The sequence below is a fragment of the Psammomys obesus genome, unplaced genomic scaffold, assembly GCF_907164565.1.
Source record: "Psammomys obesus unplaced genomic scaffold, mPsaObe1.curated_primary_1811, whole genome shotgun sequence".
NCBI lineage: Eukaryota > Metazoa > Chordata > Mammalia > Rodentia > Muridae > Psammomys > Psammomys obesus.
In genome coordinates, this window is record NW_026596073.1 from 11,453,062 (window position 1) to 11,468,569 (window position 15,508).

The 15,508-nt window shown below is 44.5% G+C and overlaps 1 protein-coding gene across 1 annotated transcript; it reads right to left on the reverse strand.

Annotated features, from left to right (window-relative positions):
- Positions 1-2,334: 2,334 nt before the first annotated feature.
- Positions 2,335-11,090, reverse strand: Yeats4 (YEATS domain containing 4). The gene is made up of 7 exons (XM_055625829.1): positions 10,795-11,090; positions 7,974-8,093; positions 6,265-6,331; positions 6,074-6,168; positions 4,768-4,860; positions 4,474-4,561; positions 2,335-2,940 (listed from the first exon to the last, which is right to left on the reverse strand). The coding sequence occupies exons 1-7, from the start codon at positions 10,843-10,845 to the stop codon at positions 2,771-2,773; spliced, it is 684 nt and encodes a 227-aa protein (XP_055481804.1). The 5' UTR covers positions 10,846-11,090; the 3' UTR covers positions 2,335-2,770.
- Between the last annotated feature and the right edge of the window lie 4,418 nt (positions 11,091-15,508).

The following is a 15,508-nucleotide window of genomic DNA, read 5'->3' on the forward strand; positions in this document are numbered from 1 at the left end:
CCCTGATACAGGGTTTCTCTTGGCTGTCCTGGACTCGCTTTGTGGACAAGGCTGACCTCCAACTCACAGAGATCCACATCCCAAGAGCTGGGATTAAAGGCGTGCACCACCACCCCTGGCTTAGTCTTAAAAAAAAAAGACTGGTGTTGTGGTTCATGCCTTTAAGTCCAGCACTCAGCTGGTCTCATTGAGTTTGAGGCCAGCCTGGTCTAGAAAGTGAGTTCAGGATAGAGAAACTATGTAAAAACAAAAAAGGGGATGGGGGCTAGAGAGGTGGCTAAGAGGTTAAGAACACTGGATGCTCTTTTTTAAAGGTCCTGAGTTCAATTCCCAGCAACCACATGGTGGCTCACAACCACCAATAATGAGATCTGGTGCCCTCTTCTGGTGTGCAGGTGTACATACAGACAGAACACTGTATACATAATAAATAAATCATTAAAAAAATTAAAAAAGATTTATGAGCATTCAGGCATGTATGTGTGCTGAGTGCATGCCTGCTGCCTGTGGATGTAGAAAGAGGGTGCTGGATTCCCCTGGAACTGGAGTTACAATTGGTTGTGAGCCAGGATGTGGGTGCTGGGAACCCAGGTCCCTTGCAATAGCAATAAGTGCTCTTAACCATGGAGCTGTCTCTTCAGTCCCTACCAGAGAAATTTTAGAGATGCCAAACTCTGGACTAACATTTCCTTCCTGTCCTGCAGGGCTCTCTGAACCATCATGCCCAATTTTCAGCTGAGCCATCTATTACTGAGAGTATTTGCTGACACACTGAATAAGAATCAATGGGTCCAGCCAGGCTTGGTGGCACATGCCATTAATCCCATCACTCAGGGGGCAGTTTTCTCTTGGTTTGAGGCCAGCCTGTTCTACAGAGAGTTCTAGGACAGGCAGGACTACACAGAGGAACCTTGTCTCAAACAAATAGATAGAGATAGATAGGTCCAGCTCTCAGCTGCTGACGAGCCTAATGAACTGAGCTCCATCCTCATGAGCCACAAAGTGGAACAGAAAACCAATTCCTCCGAATTATCTTCTGATGCCAAAGCACACCTGACCCCACACACATGCACACAGAACAAAAACATAATACAGTTTTTTAAAAAGCTGTGGTCTCAATTTATGCACTCAGTTAAACCTGGCAGGGGTAACAGCTCTCATTAATCTCGAGAACATTATTTGAGCAGATGAACGAAAAGAATAAACAAACTTTCTGGTGACAGGAGTTGGGGTGTATCAGGTACAGTAAGTCCCAGCTTACAGAGCCTTCCCTGAAAAGCTCATTTCCTTGGAAGGCAAACCTCCAGGTTGATTCCCACATCACACACTGTGCAGCATACCTGAACGTTCATGCTGGCTCAGGAAGGGAATGCTAGATTCAAATTCTGCCACTGGCCCTGACAGATTTTATGACTTCAGAAGTTTAATTTTTTTCAAGACTTAATTATGTTATCAGCTTCCTTCTTCTTACAGCAGTGCTCATTTGGTGAGCTGAGCCAGTGTGGACTCAGTTGATTGGAAAAATTTAAACCGTAATGGTTCACTAAGGAATTAAAAAAAAAAAAAAGATTATTTATATGAGTGCTCTATCTGCGTGTACACCTGCATGCCAGAAGGGGGCCATAGAGGGTATAGATGGTTGTGAGCCACCATGTGATTGCTGGAACTGAACTCAGGACCTCTGGAAGAGCAGACATGCTCATAACCACTGAGCCATCTCTCCAGCCCACCACTAAGGAATTATTAAGGAGGACTAAAGCCTTGCTGAAGAAAGGGAACAGATAACCTAGCCAACTGGCCAGGGAAACAGGGCGAAAATTCAGTGATGGAGGAGGCCTCTTCAAAACTGAGAATTTACAAGCAGTATGCTAATATGGTTGCTACCATCTAGGGTGCCAATGATCATCTCTTACACTTTTAAGGATTTAAAAAAAAAAATAATTAAAAGTGTCTAAAGCTAACAGACTGCCAGGCCACTTGTGACTTGCTGTACTGTGATCCAGGTGTGAGGAGGAAGTGTTCTGAAGAGCCCCCACCCCTAACTGACCATCTACAGACAGATGATGGCTTCTGGGGGAGAGGGAGTCAATTTTCTTTAAGGCTGTGTCAGGATTCCACTCCCTGAAGCACATGGAGAGCACACACTGGGGTTGATGGGTTAACATAAAAATGAAAAAGAGAACATTAAGCTGGAGAGTAAGTGGGTCAGGGTGGGTCTGGGAGGAGGTAGGGGTGAATATAACCAAATTTGCATTGTATGACAGTCTCAGAAAATGACAAATGTTTATGTAAAACCGCAGGTGGGAAATGACTAGAGAAGTCACACGAGGCAGATGTAGGAGCAGTCAACTGCATTTATTCCCTACCAGATACATCACATACAAAAGAGGTAGACTGGGGCAGACGGCCTGGAGAACTAAATACACATACTGCCACTAATTCTAATTAGTAGAGAAGTACAAAATCTGCACAAGTTAAGACTTTACAACAGAATTCTGATGCCTACCTGAAGGAAAATAAACTACACACATAATTCAATTAAAAAAAAAATAAAAAAACAAATACTTTAAAAATTGTGCTTCATATCATGGAATGCTACCCAGCATCAAGTCTTAGAACAGAGATGTATGTCCCAGGAAAGACGGCTTGAGCAGTGTGAGCACTGACTTCACCGCCGAGAAACCCAGGGCCAGGAGACGCACAGGCAGCAGCGTCTGCACCAAGTCCCTCCTGCTGAGGCCTGCTTTCCGGTTATCTTACTACCAGCTGCTCATATGTCTTTCGTCTGATCATCCTCTTCAAGCTTTCTGATTTCATTTTTCAAACAATTTATAGTTTCACGACTTGCTTTTAATCTCTCCTTAAGCTCTGCAATTTCAAAGCTTGTTTTTTTCTTGGCAGCTTCTAGTTTTTCTCTGGTTTTCACTTCAAGTTCTGCAACTGAAAAAGAATAGTTGAGCTGAATATGCTTCCCTCTCACATTAAGATGAACCACAGAGAGGCAGACAGCATTTCCTAAGGCCACTGTCTCCAGGACGAACCATGGACAATCTGAGACACAGAACATTGAACACGACGGGTAGAAAAGGTAGGAAGTATAAATTCCTCACAGAGGTGTCATACTGCTTTCTAAAATGAAACTGCAGCTTCTAACTCACACTTAAGGCTTAGAGACATTATTTCTTTGTTTTTCTCTAGATACAGATTACTTTGGAATATGGGGCATACAAACCCAAGAAACGACAGTGAACCAACCGAAAATATTCTGAAGTAATGTACAGGTACAATTTACATAACAAAATCATACTACCAAAATAAGCCTCTAGCTTTTTTTCCAAAAAGAGAACAAAAGTGACTAAATTTGAAATCTAGCTCACTAGCCATGATGTTGTTAGCTCACAAGTTCACATTTCTACACTGACTTCCTCATTTATGAGTTACAATGACACAGCTCTCACAGTATTTGTTGAGGAGACTGTGTGCACATATATGTGTGCATGTATGCGCATGTGCATGGAGGCCAGCGAGCAACATCTCCTCCACTGCTCTCCTGTTTCGACAGTCCTCACTGGATCTGGAGCTCACTGACTGGGCGAGAACCGCTCGTCAGCAAGCCCCAGGGATCTTCTCATCTTTGCGTCACGAGTTTTAGGGTTTCAGGCTCCTGCCATCATATCCAGCTTTTTGCAGAGGTGCTGGGGATCCAAACTCAGACCCGTGAGCACAGAAGTACCTCACCAAGCAGGCCACCTTCCCAGCCCCGTTCAGAAGACCTTAAATGAGCCACTGTGAACACCATGTGACATGTAAAACATTTTAACTATTATTACACGTATTCATGCTGACAAAAGAATGCTGCTATTTGAAAATTTCTAGAGGTTGGTGATGTGTGCCGAGGTGACGTGTTAGATTTAACCCTAGCAATATAAAAGCAAAAATCAACATAAAAGTCTAGCTGGAGTCACTGAAAGTTACAGAATAAGATGCATCTACTTACCTGTGCTTGTTGGCTAAATTCCTGCTTGCAGCCAACATCGCCACCTTGTGGATGCCTTAGGTAATCTGGCATTCACAAAGTACAGCTATTCTCAGACGGGCAGCTAATGGGCAGCAAGGCCACACAAAGACTCTAACCTTGAAATCACAGACTTGAGTTCAAACACACCCTCGTTCCCTATTAACTGAACTCAGTTATTTCTAAGTCTCGTCCATTTCTTCTATCACATGACAGTGAAGGGCAGGCATTTCTGAAGGGTTTATGAGGATCAAGAAGGAACTGAGACTAAAGTTAACCATCACCAAAAAAAACTCAAAGTAAGCATTAGCAACTACTTTCCTTACTCAGCCCTTTATTGTCATCTATGGTAATTAATGTCTTGTTTCTTTAATGCCTAAGAAACTTAAGTAAAAAAAAGAAAATTAGCCATCATTCAAAGAATTCTTTCACATTACAGATTACATTAAAGCACTTACATTCTGTTTCATGCTTATAGGCTCCTAATGTTAGCTGACGAGATGTTGTTAATAGTTGCTGCATCATTGCCGTTGGGTCTTGAAATATCTTAAGGGTTAAGACAAGAAAAAAGGCTCAGTAACTCCAAAGGTCTCCAACTTCAAGTCTCTTAAAGCTCACTCTAAGAGCCGGTGAGGACGCTCAGCAGGTAAAAGTGTTTCAGCCTCAGAGTGACAGGAGAGCACCAACTCCCCAGAGCTGAACTCTGACCCCCCCAAAATGTCTTTAAAGGCCCTCTCCTTATAAACTCTTACCATTTCATCGTAGAACTCTGAAACCACTGTCTTTTTCCCCAGCATTGCATTGGTGTCAGACTGGAACAGCTTTAGTAAGTGATACAGAGTTACCTATAAAAAAGAAACAGGGGTCACTCTATTCAGAGGTTCCATGTTGCCATGAAACACTCCTACAGTCAGTGAGCCCTTCCTTCCTGGGCTTTCCAGACCTTCCAGGCTGGCCTCAAACTCACTATGTAGCAGAAGGAAGTCTTTGCACCTCACGCCTCCACTTCTCATGTGCAAGATTACAAAGCATGTGCTACCAGCCCACCTGCCTGACACTCATTTCTTTAGCTGAATTAGAAGATGGGATTAGTTAACATACCAAATTCTGGGTGTTGCTTCAATTGTAATTTAGATGGCAAGCTGCTCAAACTTCCCATCTTGTTTTCCTACCAGGTACACTGCCCACATTTCAATAGGGACATTCTACAGAATTAGTTAAGGGTCTACTCAAGCCCCTCTAGAGAGTAAGTGTACTCCTGAAACAACACAAATAAAACTGTGGGAATTTTAATAGTTTTCTGTGAAGATTAGAGTTTACAAATTTACCTGAGAAAAAAGGACTTGAAGCTGGGTATGGTGGAGCATGCCTGTAATCCTGGCACATGGGAGGCTGAGGCAAGAGTGTTTGAATTCTACGTCAGCAGCCTGGGCTACATAATGAGACTGTCGGGGGGGGGGGGAGGTAGTTTTCTAAAAGAATAATCAATAGTAAAATCTTCAGTGCTAGCAAGAAAGATACTCCACCTCGGGGGTTAGAGGTGAGAGGCCTAACGAACAGCTTGCAGGTAGCCCACTCCGGCAGAGTGCCTTGTCTGTGGCAGGTGTACTAAGGCCTGAGGAGAAGCCTGGTGCTTTGGCCCCTGCGCCATCAGCCCCCAAACAGGAGAGCTGGCACAGCAGCACAGCTCATGTTGAACCTTACAAACCAGTCCAGAGACACGGAATTTCCCAAAAGGCTGGCTAAAGTCACGGTAAGGAAGCAGGATTCTAAATCGTTGTAAGATTTATTTACATTCATTTTTGCTAGGACATTAACCCCCCAACCCAGTCAACAGCACTTTCAAATTACATCTTAGGGGCCTGAATGGTGTTTAGATCTATGCATGTAAAATTGAAAGATCCTAAATAACAAGGGAAATCTTTACTTATGGCAGGAACAGTAAGACTTAAGTGCACGTGAAGACTGTCTGAGCAAACACCAGCTTGTCAGTAAGTAAAATATTTGCACATTTATTAAATGATCTGTTTTCTTCTTACAAAGGTTAATGTTACTCACGGGTCTTTCATTGGGGTCAATGAAAAATATTTTGATGATTATTTCAAATTCACCCCATCCTGTTTCAGTAATTTCATAGGGAGGCTTGGTAACAACTAGAGAGGGAAGAAAAACAAAGCAACTGTAAATTACTGATTCAGTTCCTGTTCCCTAGCCCCTTGTAATTATGCAGATGAAGAACTGCAGCATACCTCTTAAAGGATTGCCGTAGCTTTCATGTAATTTAAACTGGATTTTCTTCACATATGCTGACATATCCTAAAATAGAGAGAAATTAGTTGTCCAAAAGAAACACATTTAGCATATGCACACAATTTTATAAAAGTTCACAGAACATAATTAAAGCAAAACACAAGTGAGCTGACCTAGTGAGACTTAGCTAACCAAAGAGGCTGAGGATGGCGAGGTTTGACGAGGTTTCAGGGCGGCCTGGGCATCTCGGCCAGACCCTGTTTCAAAACCAAATGTTTAAAAAGGGTGGGGACACGATTCAGGAGTCATGTTTCCTTTTTTTCCTAACACAGCAAACACAACAAAATAAGCCAGTGTGCCAACACTCACATTCAACACCAGCGCTCAGGAGGCAGGAGCAGGAGGCTCTCTATTTCAGGTCAGCCTCGTCTACACAGTTGAATTCCAGCCCAGACAGGACTAGAGAGTGTGAGAACCTGTCACAACCAACCAGCCAAAACAAACAAATAAACAAACACAAAACAAAAAAACCAACCCAACAACAAAACTCCAAAATAATTTAACACACAACAAAAAACAAAACCATGAACTATGCCTGAAAAGCAGCTAAGGAAAAAAAAAAAAAGAAAGAAAGCCAGCCAGCCAGCCAGCCAGCCGGCCAGCCTGCCAGCCTGTACCAAATTTTTTCCTATCGCCTGTTTTGCAAATCCTGGGATTTGAGGGGGCATGGGTATTGAGACACTTCTTACTATATAGACCAGGCTGGCCTGGAACTTGCCATCTTCTTGCCTCAGTGCTGGGCTTATGGGCATGTGCATTACCATCTGGCTCAAATTCTGCTTTTATATGCAGCAATAAATAATATTTTCAGTTAATTCGACTTCCATCAGAAACAACAGTAATAGTTTGGGTATTTTTATAGAAACAATACAAACAAAATCACATCTTAGTCAATCATCATAAACAATTTATCTGTGTATGGAAAGAAGCAGAATGTGTGCACACATGGCCTGGGGTCCAGGTCAAGAGTATTCCTCCATTGCTCTTCATCTTATTTTGGGTGAACGCAACCTGGAGTTCACCAATTACACAAGACTAGTTGACCAAGAAGCCCAGTGATCACATTGTCTCCACATTCCACTCTCCACCCCAACCCCCCTCCCCCTCGGGTTACAGGCACCCGACCCCTCAGCCAGCTTCTCCCTGGGTGCTGGAGATCTGAGCTGAGGTCCTCATGCTTGCACTGCGGGCACTTTCCTGGTTTTGGCCATGTCACCAGCCCCCTCCTCCCACTCTTTTTAAAGACCCGCCATGTATGCGATGTGTATGTATGTACTCGGTTGTGCAGATGTGAGTACACACGTGACTGTGTCTGCTGTGCGTGGAGGTGCCCATGCCAGAGGTGCCAGATCCCCCGGAACTGCAATTACAGGCACTTGTGAGCTGGCCTTCGCAGGTTCGGGGGACCAATTTCAGATCCTTTGCAAGCACATTACTTGCTCTTAACTGCTGAGTCGGCTCTCCAGCCCCTTACCTTAATTTTAATGAGAAGACATTTTTGAAAAACTTTACATTAATTACATGAAGATGAGGATTTTCATTGTATTGTTTCAGTGGGGACAGGGATGGAAATTCTCTAGTGGGCTCACTTCATAGTCGGAAAATATACACAGTTTCACAATTTACTAGCAAATAAACCAATGCCTACCTCGTTTCTATATGGCTTTACATACACTGTCCACTGGTGGGTATGCCCATCTTCTTCTCTTTTCTTCCCAAAGTACCGGGCAACATTACCATAAACTATTGGCTTAACGATGGTAACCCCCTAAAAGAACAGCAAGTTTAAAATCAGTAAATACTTCACCACCACGGAACTAACAGCACCAGCAACGGCCACCTGTTTTAGGAACGACAGTCTAACTACTTATGGGTTTAGCTAGAACAGGGAGCTCCTCAAAGCACCCTCATCCTCCTCTGATGTTAACACAATGCTTCCCATTTGAGGGGCTGGAGAGATGGGCCAGCAGTTGAAACACTTGCTGCTTTTGCAGAGGACTACAGTTTGGTTCCCTCCTTGCCAGCTCACAATGCATCCTATTTGAGATGTTGCGGGAGACCAGCTCCAGCTTCAAGGGTTCGGGTCCCAAGGCGGGGAAGAGGTGTGGACATAAAATGAAGACACTGAAGTACATATTTTGTACTACAAAGCACAATTTCAGCAAGCCAAAAATAAATGTCTAGCCAGGCATGTCCTGTGGACAAGAGCATATACCCAGCTGGTTCCAAATGTGGTTACACGTTGTACAAGGTGTGAGACAAGTTAACCATTTGTGGGTATAAGTCCATTTATCAAATAGCATCCTCTGTCACAGTACTTTTTAAATTGTTGACAGAGATGTGCCATTGTATCAAGCAACCTTTCCTGATAGGCACCTATCAATTTCTGATTCCATCTTTCTAAAGCCAAGTTTTAAGTCTCTTATAGAGTAGGCACAGTATCCACATTTTTTTATGTCTGTGCTAATAAGATAAAAAAAAGTCTCTGTTGATTAGACACAGCTTTCTCAGAACAGCTAAGCAAGAAGGACCCAATGCTCTCCACAATCGCCACAGGCCTATTCAATGTGACTGCAGCTGTTTCTCTAAGGACATGATTATGTGTCCCAAAATAGCCATGATTAATGATCACATCTGGAGGTTTGATAGAGGCAGAGAGAGGAAAGGAAGGGTTTTGCCCCTCTGAGAAAAACAGAATGATCCGCAGGGCTTTCAGGTCCTGGCCCTGCCTGTGACCGACAAAATAAAACTATTGCTATGAGTATAAAAAGCCTAGCGAAAGCAAGGAGAGCTTGTAGCACACACGATGTAAATAATAAGCATAGAGGCCACCAAAATTCGCTGTTGGTTCTCACCAAGTAGGAAGGGGTCTCCGAGGGCCTTGCCACAGCAGAATCCCATTAGCAAAGCAACCATACGCTGTTCCCTACAGATGCTGCATGACCACTGACCACCATCAAAATGTGTGTTATTTTGTGTGTCTGTGTGCACACTCTGTGTCATGCATCGTACATGTGGAGGTCAGGGATGATTTGCAGGAGCAGATTCTCTTCCTCCAATTGGGTCCTGAGGCCTGAATTGTGGTCATTGGGCTTGACAGCAAGGCTCTTTACCTGATAGCTTGAAAGATGGCCTGAAATGATCTAAGCTAAATCACCATGTAAAGGCACTGATTCAAGAAGGACAAAATACCTTTACAAAAGCTACTAGCTGGGCTGCTGAATACAATTTGCAGATCTGACTGGCACAATTTGTTGGGAGAGGCTTTTAAATTAGCCTATGGCAGTGTTTACCAGAGCACAGCATGAAAACCAAGGACAGTTTATGAGCGAACTTCAAGGCAAACACTTTCCACCGTCACTGTTACTATGTACACTGCAGTCTGGCTATGAAGTATGCCCCACAAAGGCTTACTGTTGAAAGCCTGGTCCCAGCTGGTGGCACTGAGACGTGACAGGATCACAAAGAACCAACCTTACCAGTGAATTAGTACATGGATGAGCTCAACACTGAGCCATAGGAGGCAGGGCCAGTTGGGCTGGGTCTGTCTAAAGGGCCTATCTTGTTCTTGGCTCCCTCATCCCTTTTCCAGCTACTATGGAGGAAAAATCTGAGGACTGCAGTCCTAACTTTCTCAAGTTATCCTATACTGAAAATTACAACCTTCTAGAACCTAACAACCTCAGATGTGCCAACTACAGAAGTTTTCACATCAACCTGTTGCTCAGTAATCATTTCCTACCAGCCCAAACCCTTACCTAAAAGCTTGTGCAAATGTATAGCTCTATGAAGCTCGAGCTTTTACCTGGCACTTCTTTCTCCTCTTACATTTCAGAGCTTTACAATTTTTGAGGATTTGCCACATTTGATGGTAAAACAGCTATGGATGTATAGATACTATGATTAGGTAATATAAAAATGACACCGATAGAGATTTGACAAAACTAAGTAGATTGGTGTAAAAGTGCTTTTGAGAAAAACAAAATCCTCTCTGTGATAAGCTCTGTATGTGGGAGTTAAAAGCGGCACAGAAGAGCATCAGGAACCATTTGGTCTCCCTTAAAAATTAACTTGCGGATGTAGGAAGGTGGTAGGGAGGGAGCTGGAGAGATGGCACACTGGACAACACAGACTCTAAGGACCTGTAACACCAGACAACCCTCCTTTGACTTCCATCCCGTTAAAAATACATGTAAAACGCTGAAATAAATGTGAGGGAATCGAGGGTCACAATGTCCAACCCTATGCTGGGACTCTATTTCAAAGCTCCGTAAACAAGAAAGAAGCTAAGTGCTTCGGGAACGGCAAGCCTGGGCGAATCTACTCGGACAGCGCAGCTACTGTCAGCGCCTCAGGCTGTCCCAGCCACGACGGAACCTTTGTTTTTGGCGGGACAGGAAGCGGTGGCCGGGACTCGGGGCCCAAGGAGCGCCGAGCTTCCGCTCTGCGCGCCGAGGCTGCGCACTGACCTTCACTCTCCCGCCGGAGTCAGGCCCAAATTCCGCCATTCTCTTGAACATATTGTCCCAGGGAAGGAGCCGCGGCCGCCAGGGAAAGAGCTCGAGCAGGCGGGGTCGCCGCTCCCCTCACAGGCCCGCTCCTCCCGTGCGAGCCGGGGCCGAGGGGTTCAGGCTGGAGGAGGGCCAGTCACCTGTGCTCGCGGCGCCGAGCAGCCACCTCCTCCACACCCACCGCGTCGGGGTCGGCCATTCAGCCCCGCGGTGGAAGAGCCGAGCGGAAGGAGCGGTGGGATGGCGACACCCGCGCAGGCGCAACGGCCTCAGGCGCACACTGCGCACGCGCAGCAGAGCGGGGAGTTGTTGAGAGACCTGAGCAGACGAGGGACCATGGCAGAAATTTTAGCAAGAGCTCCCGAAGTTAAGGATAGGGAGTTGCCAAGGTGCCACCAAGCACCCCAGCAGAAAAGTGAACGTTTGTAAATTTAGGGTTCAGATAATCCCACACCATTTCAAGATTGTCGACTCTGGAATCAAAACTTCTGGTTGGGCGGGGCCGGTGACTGGGGGTTGAGGGAGTGGGAGGTGAGTTTACTGCCTAGCCTGAAGACTTGAGTTCGATTCCCAGGACCAGTATGGTGGAACTTGAGCTATGACCACTTAGCCCCCTCCCCAATGGCCCAATCAGTCATATCTGCGATAAAATTCTAAACCGTACCTAGGAGCACTCTTGTCCATATTTTCATTCACTCTTCCCCTCTTTCGTCTCCCTCCTCTACTTGGAACTGAAGGAACCTAGCTGGGGGGTCAACCAAGGATACTGGGGACTTGACACTGATTTCCAGAGGCAGAGTACATCTTGCCCTCCCAAGAACTTAGATAAGGCAGGCAGTTCCTGGAAAAACCACCACTCGGGCGGCTTGACCCTGGCCACCCGAAGTCTGACCTCAAAAATCCCCTGATCCTAAATGGCCAATCATGTTAAAGATCAAAATATCCACCAATGAAAAACTGCCTGTTGCTGTTGCCAAAGTCTGCTTATGCTTTAATATGTAAAAACCCAAAGAATCCTTTCTTTGGGGTAGACTCTCCTCACGGAGTAAGATGGCCCCTTGCTGTTTGCATCGATCTCTGTCTCCGTGTCTCACTTTAACGTAGGACTCCCCCAAGTCTTACAAAACCCTTCTTTCCTACAAGGACCCTCCTATTTCATGTCCTCTTTTAGTGATCTACTGGGCTTAATTTGAGTTTCTTGGCCTAGCATGGATGGGTTATTCTTTACTTGAGCAAGGGTAATTTATCAGTGGCTACCATACCAAAGGAAAAAAACAAAACAAAACAAAAAAACCACTCCCTTACCAAGAGCAATTAACCGCCCCTTTCCCAAACGGCTGTGAACTGGCAATAGTCTCTCAGCGAAGGCTGAGGCCTATGGACCCCTCCTCCCATCCATGATGGAATGTTAACATGCCAATCTCAGGGCTTATCCAGATAACCAGAGCTGTAGTGCGTGCATGAGTGCATGGCCATGTCATGGCCAGAAGGTTTTCTGTTTGTTTGTTTTCTGCATTTCTTCCCTCTCTGACTCTTTCTTCACGGCCCCTTTTCCAAAGTATTCCCTGAACCTTGAAGGAGTGATCCAACTGTCCCATTTAGTGTTGCACACCCCACCATCTCGTATCCCCTGGCATTTTGGTTAGTTGTGAGTTTTTGCATTAACCACTGCTCATTGCTGTAAACTTCTCTGATGAAGGCTGGGCACAGCACTGGGAATAATCACGAAACTGAGAAGGCAATTTGACAGCATGCTCAGTTGATTTTTGCTAATCTTTAATACAACTTTTTTTTCTTTTACGTTTGTGTGTGTCTGTGCGTGTGTGTGGGCATGTGCATGCACATAGCATCTTTGGACTTGAGAGTACACCTTGTGACAGTCTTCTAGAGGTCCAGTTCAAGTCATCAGACTTGATAGCAAGTGTCTTTCATTTTGCCAGTCTCCTTTTTTTTGGATAATCTTGGCTGTTTGTGTTGTCCTGTATTTTGAATCTATCCAGGAAATTCTTGGGTATGTCCTATCTTAACTCTTATGTAAATGCCATTCCCCTTCCTTGATCACTGTTCATGTTCCTTATACTACAGGGTATCTTGATATTCTTAGAGGCTCTATACTCCAGGAATAGAATAGGAGGTCCCTGAGTACCAGGAAGTAAACAACACACAGGTTCAAGTTCTGAAACCAGCAAGTGCAGAGGCCCCTCCCCCAAGGATGAAGCAGCAGTAAATGGTAATTGGGGGAAAGATGAGGCAGAGGTTCCTAGAGAAAGCCCACATTTTTCCTGTGAGGTTGATTGGAGGATATTGTCTGTCTTACTGAGCTGCTAGAGAGTCTCTCAGCAAGTTCAAGGCTGTAGAGGCTGTGAGTCATGACCCATGCTGCTCCGGGCTTTTCGGTGCTGTGGCTGCCTTTGAGGCAGCCCTGCTCCTATTTGTGATCCCTCACATATTCTCGTTAGTAACCCCAGCACATTGGTTTGCCATGGTGGACTCTGGTGTAATTGTTGCTTTGGTCTGCCACTGGTTTCTTCCTCAGGAAAGGTCTCCTATGACATTTCTCATGGCTGATGTGTGCTCTACATTTACATAGACTTGACTTCTTCAAGCTGTTGTACTGGAACCATGTGAGGTTGAAGAATAAGAAAAAAATGTTGGAATGCTCAACATGGACTATACAAAATAATCAGCACGAGACTCCACTCATCTGCTACTTGTTGAGCATCCACCCTGTACTAGTCATTACTCTAGGTGTTTGAAATGAGGGAATAACAGTAAAGAAATCTGCCAGGTATGATGGTGAACACTTGTAATCCCAGCACTCAAAAGGCAGAGGCGGTGTTGTTTTTAACAAAACTCAATCGTTTTTGACTTTACCAGTAAAGACTTGGGAACTAGACAGTGGGGTGAAAGCCTGTCAGAGAGACACAGAAGGCACCCAGCTCACCTTCCTACTCAGCCTGTGTCCCAGAAGGAATCCCTCTTTCCCACACCATCTCAGAAACCGCTCTTCTCTACTTCCAGTGCATCTATCCATCCTCCTGACTTCCTCTTCCTCTCTCTTTTTTCTTAATAATCCTATGGTCACTTCCTGTCAACTGGTTGCTTGCTCTGCCTCTTGATTTATGGTTGATTTTATTTAATTCTGTTTACAATATCCAAGCAGAAAGCTCTTGGATTAAAAGTATGTGCTAAGGTTGAGCTACACCATAACTAGAAATAGGTTTTTCCAGTAGACAACACAATCTTGGGGTTCACAGTGGGATCAAATGTCCTGCAACAAGGCAGGAAGTGTTCAAAGCCAGTCTGAGCTAAATAGAGAATTACAAGCCAAGCCGGGCATGGTAGGCTAGCACTATATTCTCAACATTCAGGAAGCTGAGGCAAGAGGTTAGCTGAGAGTTCAAGACCAGATTGGGCCATAGAGTGAACAAAACAATAACATTTCACTTTACCCAGCCTGAGCAGTGTAGGGAGACCCTGTCTCAAAAAGCAAAGAAACACAACCAACCAAACAAAAAGCCCTCCTTCCTCTCAAGACAGTGGTTTAGCATAGTGCAGTGGCTCTCAACCTTCCTACTGCTTCAGCCCTTTAACACAATTCAGGTTGTGGTTACCACAACTGATAGGTATTTTCAGCTGACAAAATGAGCCAATTCAAGGCAAATTAAAGTATAAAGGCAGGTTCAGTTGGGGCAGCTTTTGGCAGGTCCACTAGTTCCAAGGAATGAGGCCAGGGAAGTTGCCATGTAGATGGGGAGACAGAAAAGGGTGTGTGATGGGGTATGTAGGGAATGCTCGAAGACAGAAAAGAGAGAGTTAAAATGTCTGGATTATATAGTATATAGTGAAGAGCCTCTGGGTGAGAGGAAGCCCAGCTCCAGGACTGGAAAGTTCAGCAGAGAGGGTGTGGTACGCCAGCCTTAACAGGTAGGGGCTGAAGGATGCTGGGAGAACGTGGAGGCCAGGTTCACTTTGGTTAAATAGGTATCTCAGTCACTTGTCCAGGGTCTGAAACACAAAACCAAACACAAAATTATTGTGTCATTTTGCTAGTGAGAAATTGTAATATCTGACATGCAGGATATCTGATATGCAAACCCTGTAAAAAGAGTCATTTGACCCCCACTAGTGGGGTAGTGACCCACAAGTTGGGTCATGACATGCTTGGAAACTTAACAACCTCTAAGCAATGAAAGCTGTATCAGGAAATAAATTAGAGACTTCCTAAAATTCAATGAAAGTGAAGGCACAACTTATCCAAACTTATGGGACACAATGAAAGCAGCGCTAAGAGGAAAGTTATTAGCACTAAGTGCTTTCAGAAAGAAGCTTGAGACTTCTCACACAAGCAACTTAATGGAACAACTGAAAGCCCTAGGGGGGGGAAAAAAAGGAGACACACCCAAGAGGGGTAGACAGTTGGAAATAATAAAACTCAGGGCTGAAATCAATAAATTAGAAACAAATAAAACAATTCAAAGAATAAATGAAACTAAGATCTGGTTCTTTGAGAAAATCAACAAGATAGACAAACCCTTAGCCAAACTAACTACAAGGCAGAAAGAAACAATGCAAATCAGTAAAATCAGAAACAAAAAGGGGACACAATGACAGACACTGAGGAAATTAAAAGAATCATTAGGTCTTACTTCAAAAATCTATGTGCCACAAA

Coding starts and splice junctions, on each gene's coding strand:
- Yeats4 (XM_055625829.1), bottom strand. CDS start 10,845: ATGTTCAAGAGAATGGCGGAATTTGGGCCTGACTCCGGCGGGAGAGTG. Junction 6,332..7,973: donor TAAAGCCATATAGAAACGAG/GTAGGCATTGGT, acceptor TCTCTATTTTAG/GATATGTCAGCATATGTGAA. Junction 4,861..6,073: donor TTGACCCCAATGAAAGACCC/GTGAGTAACATT, acceptor TCTTTTTTATAG/GTAACTCTGTATCACTTACT.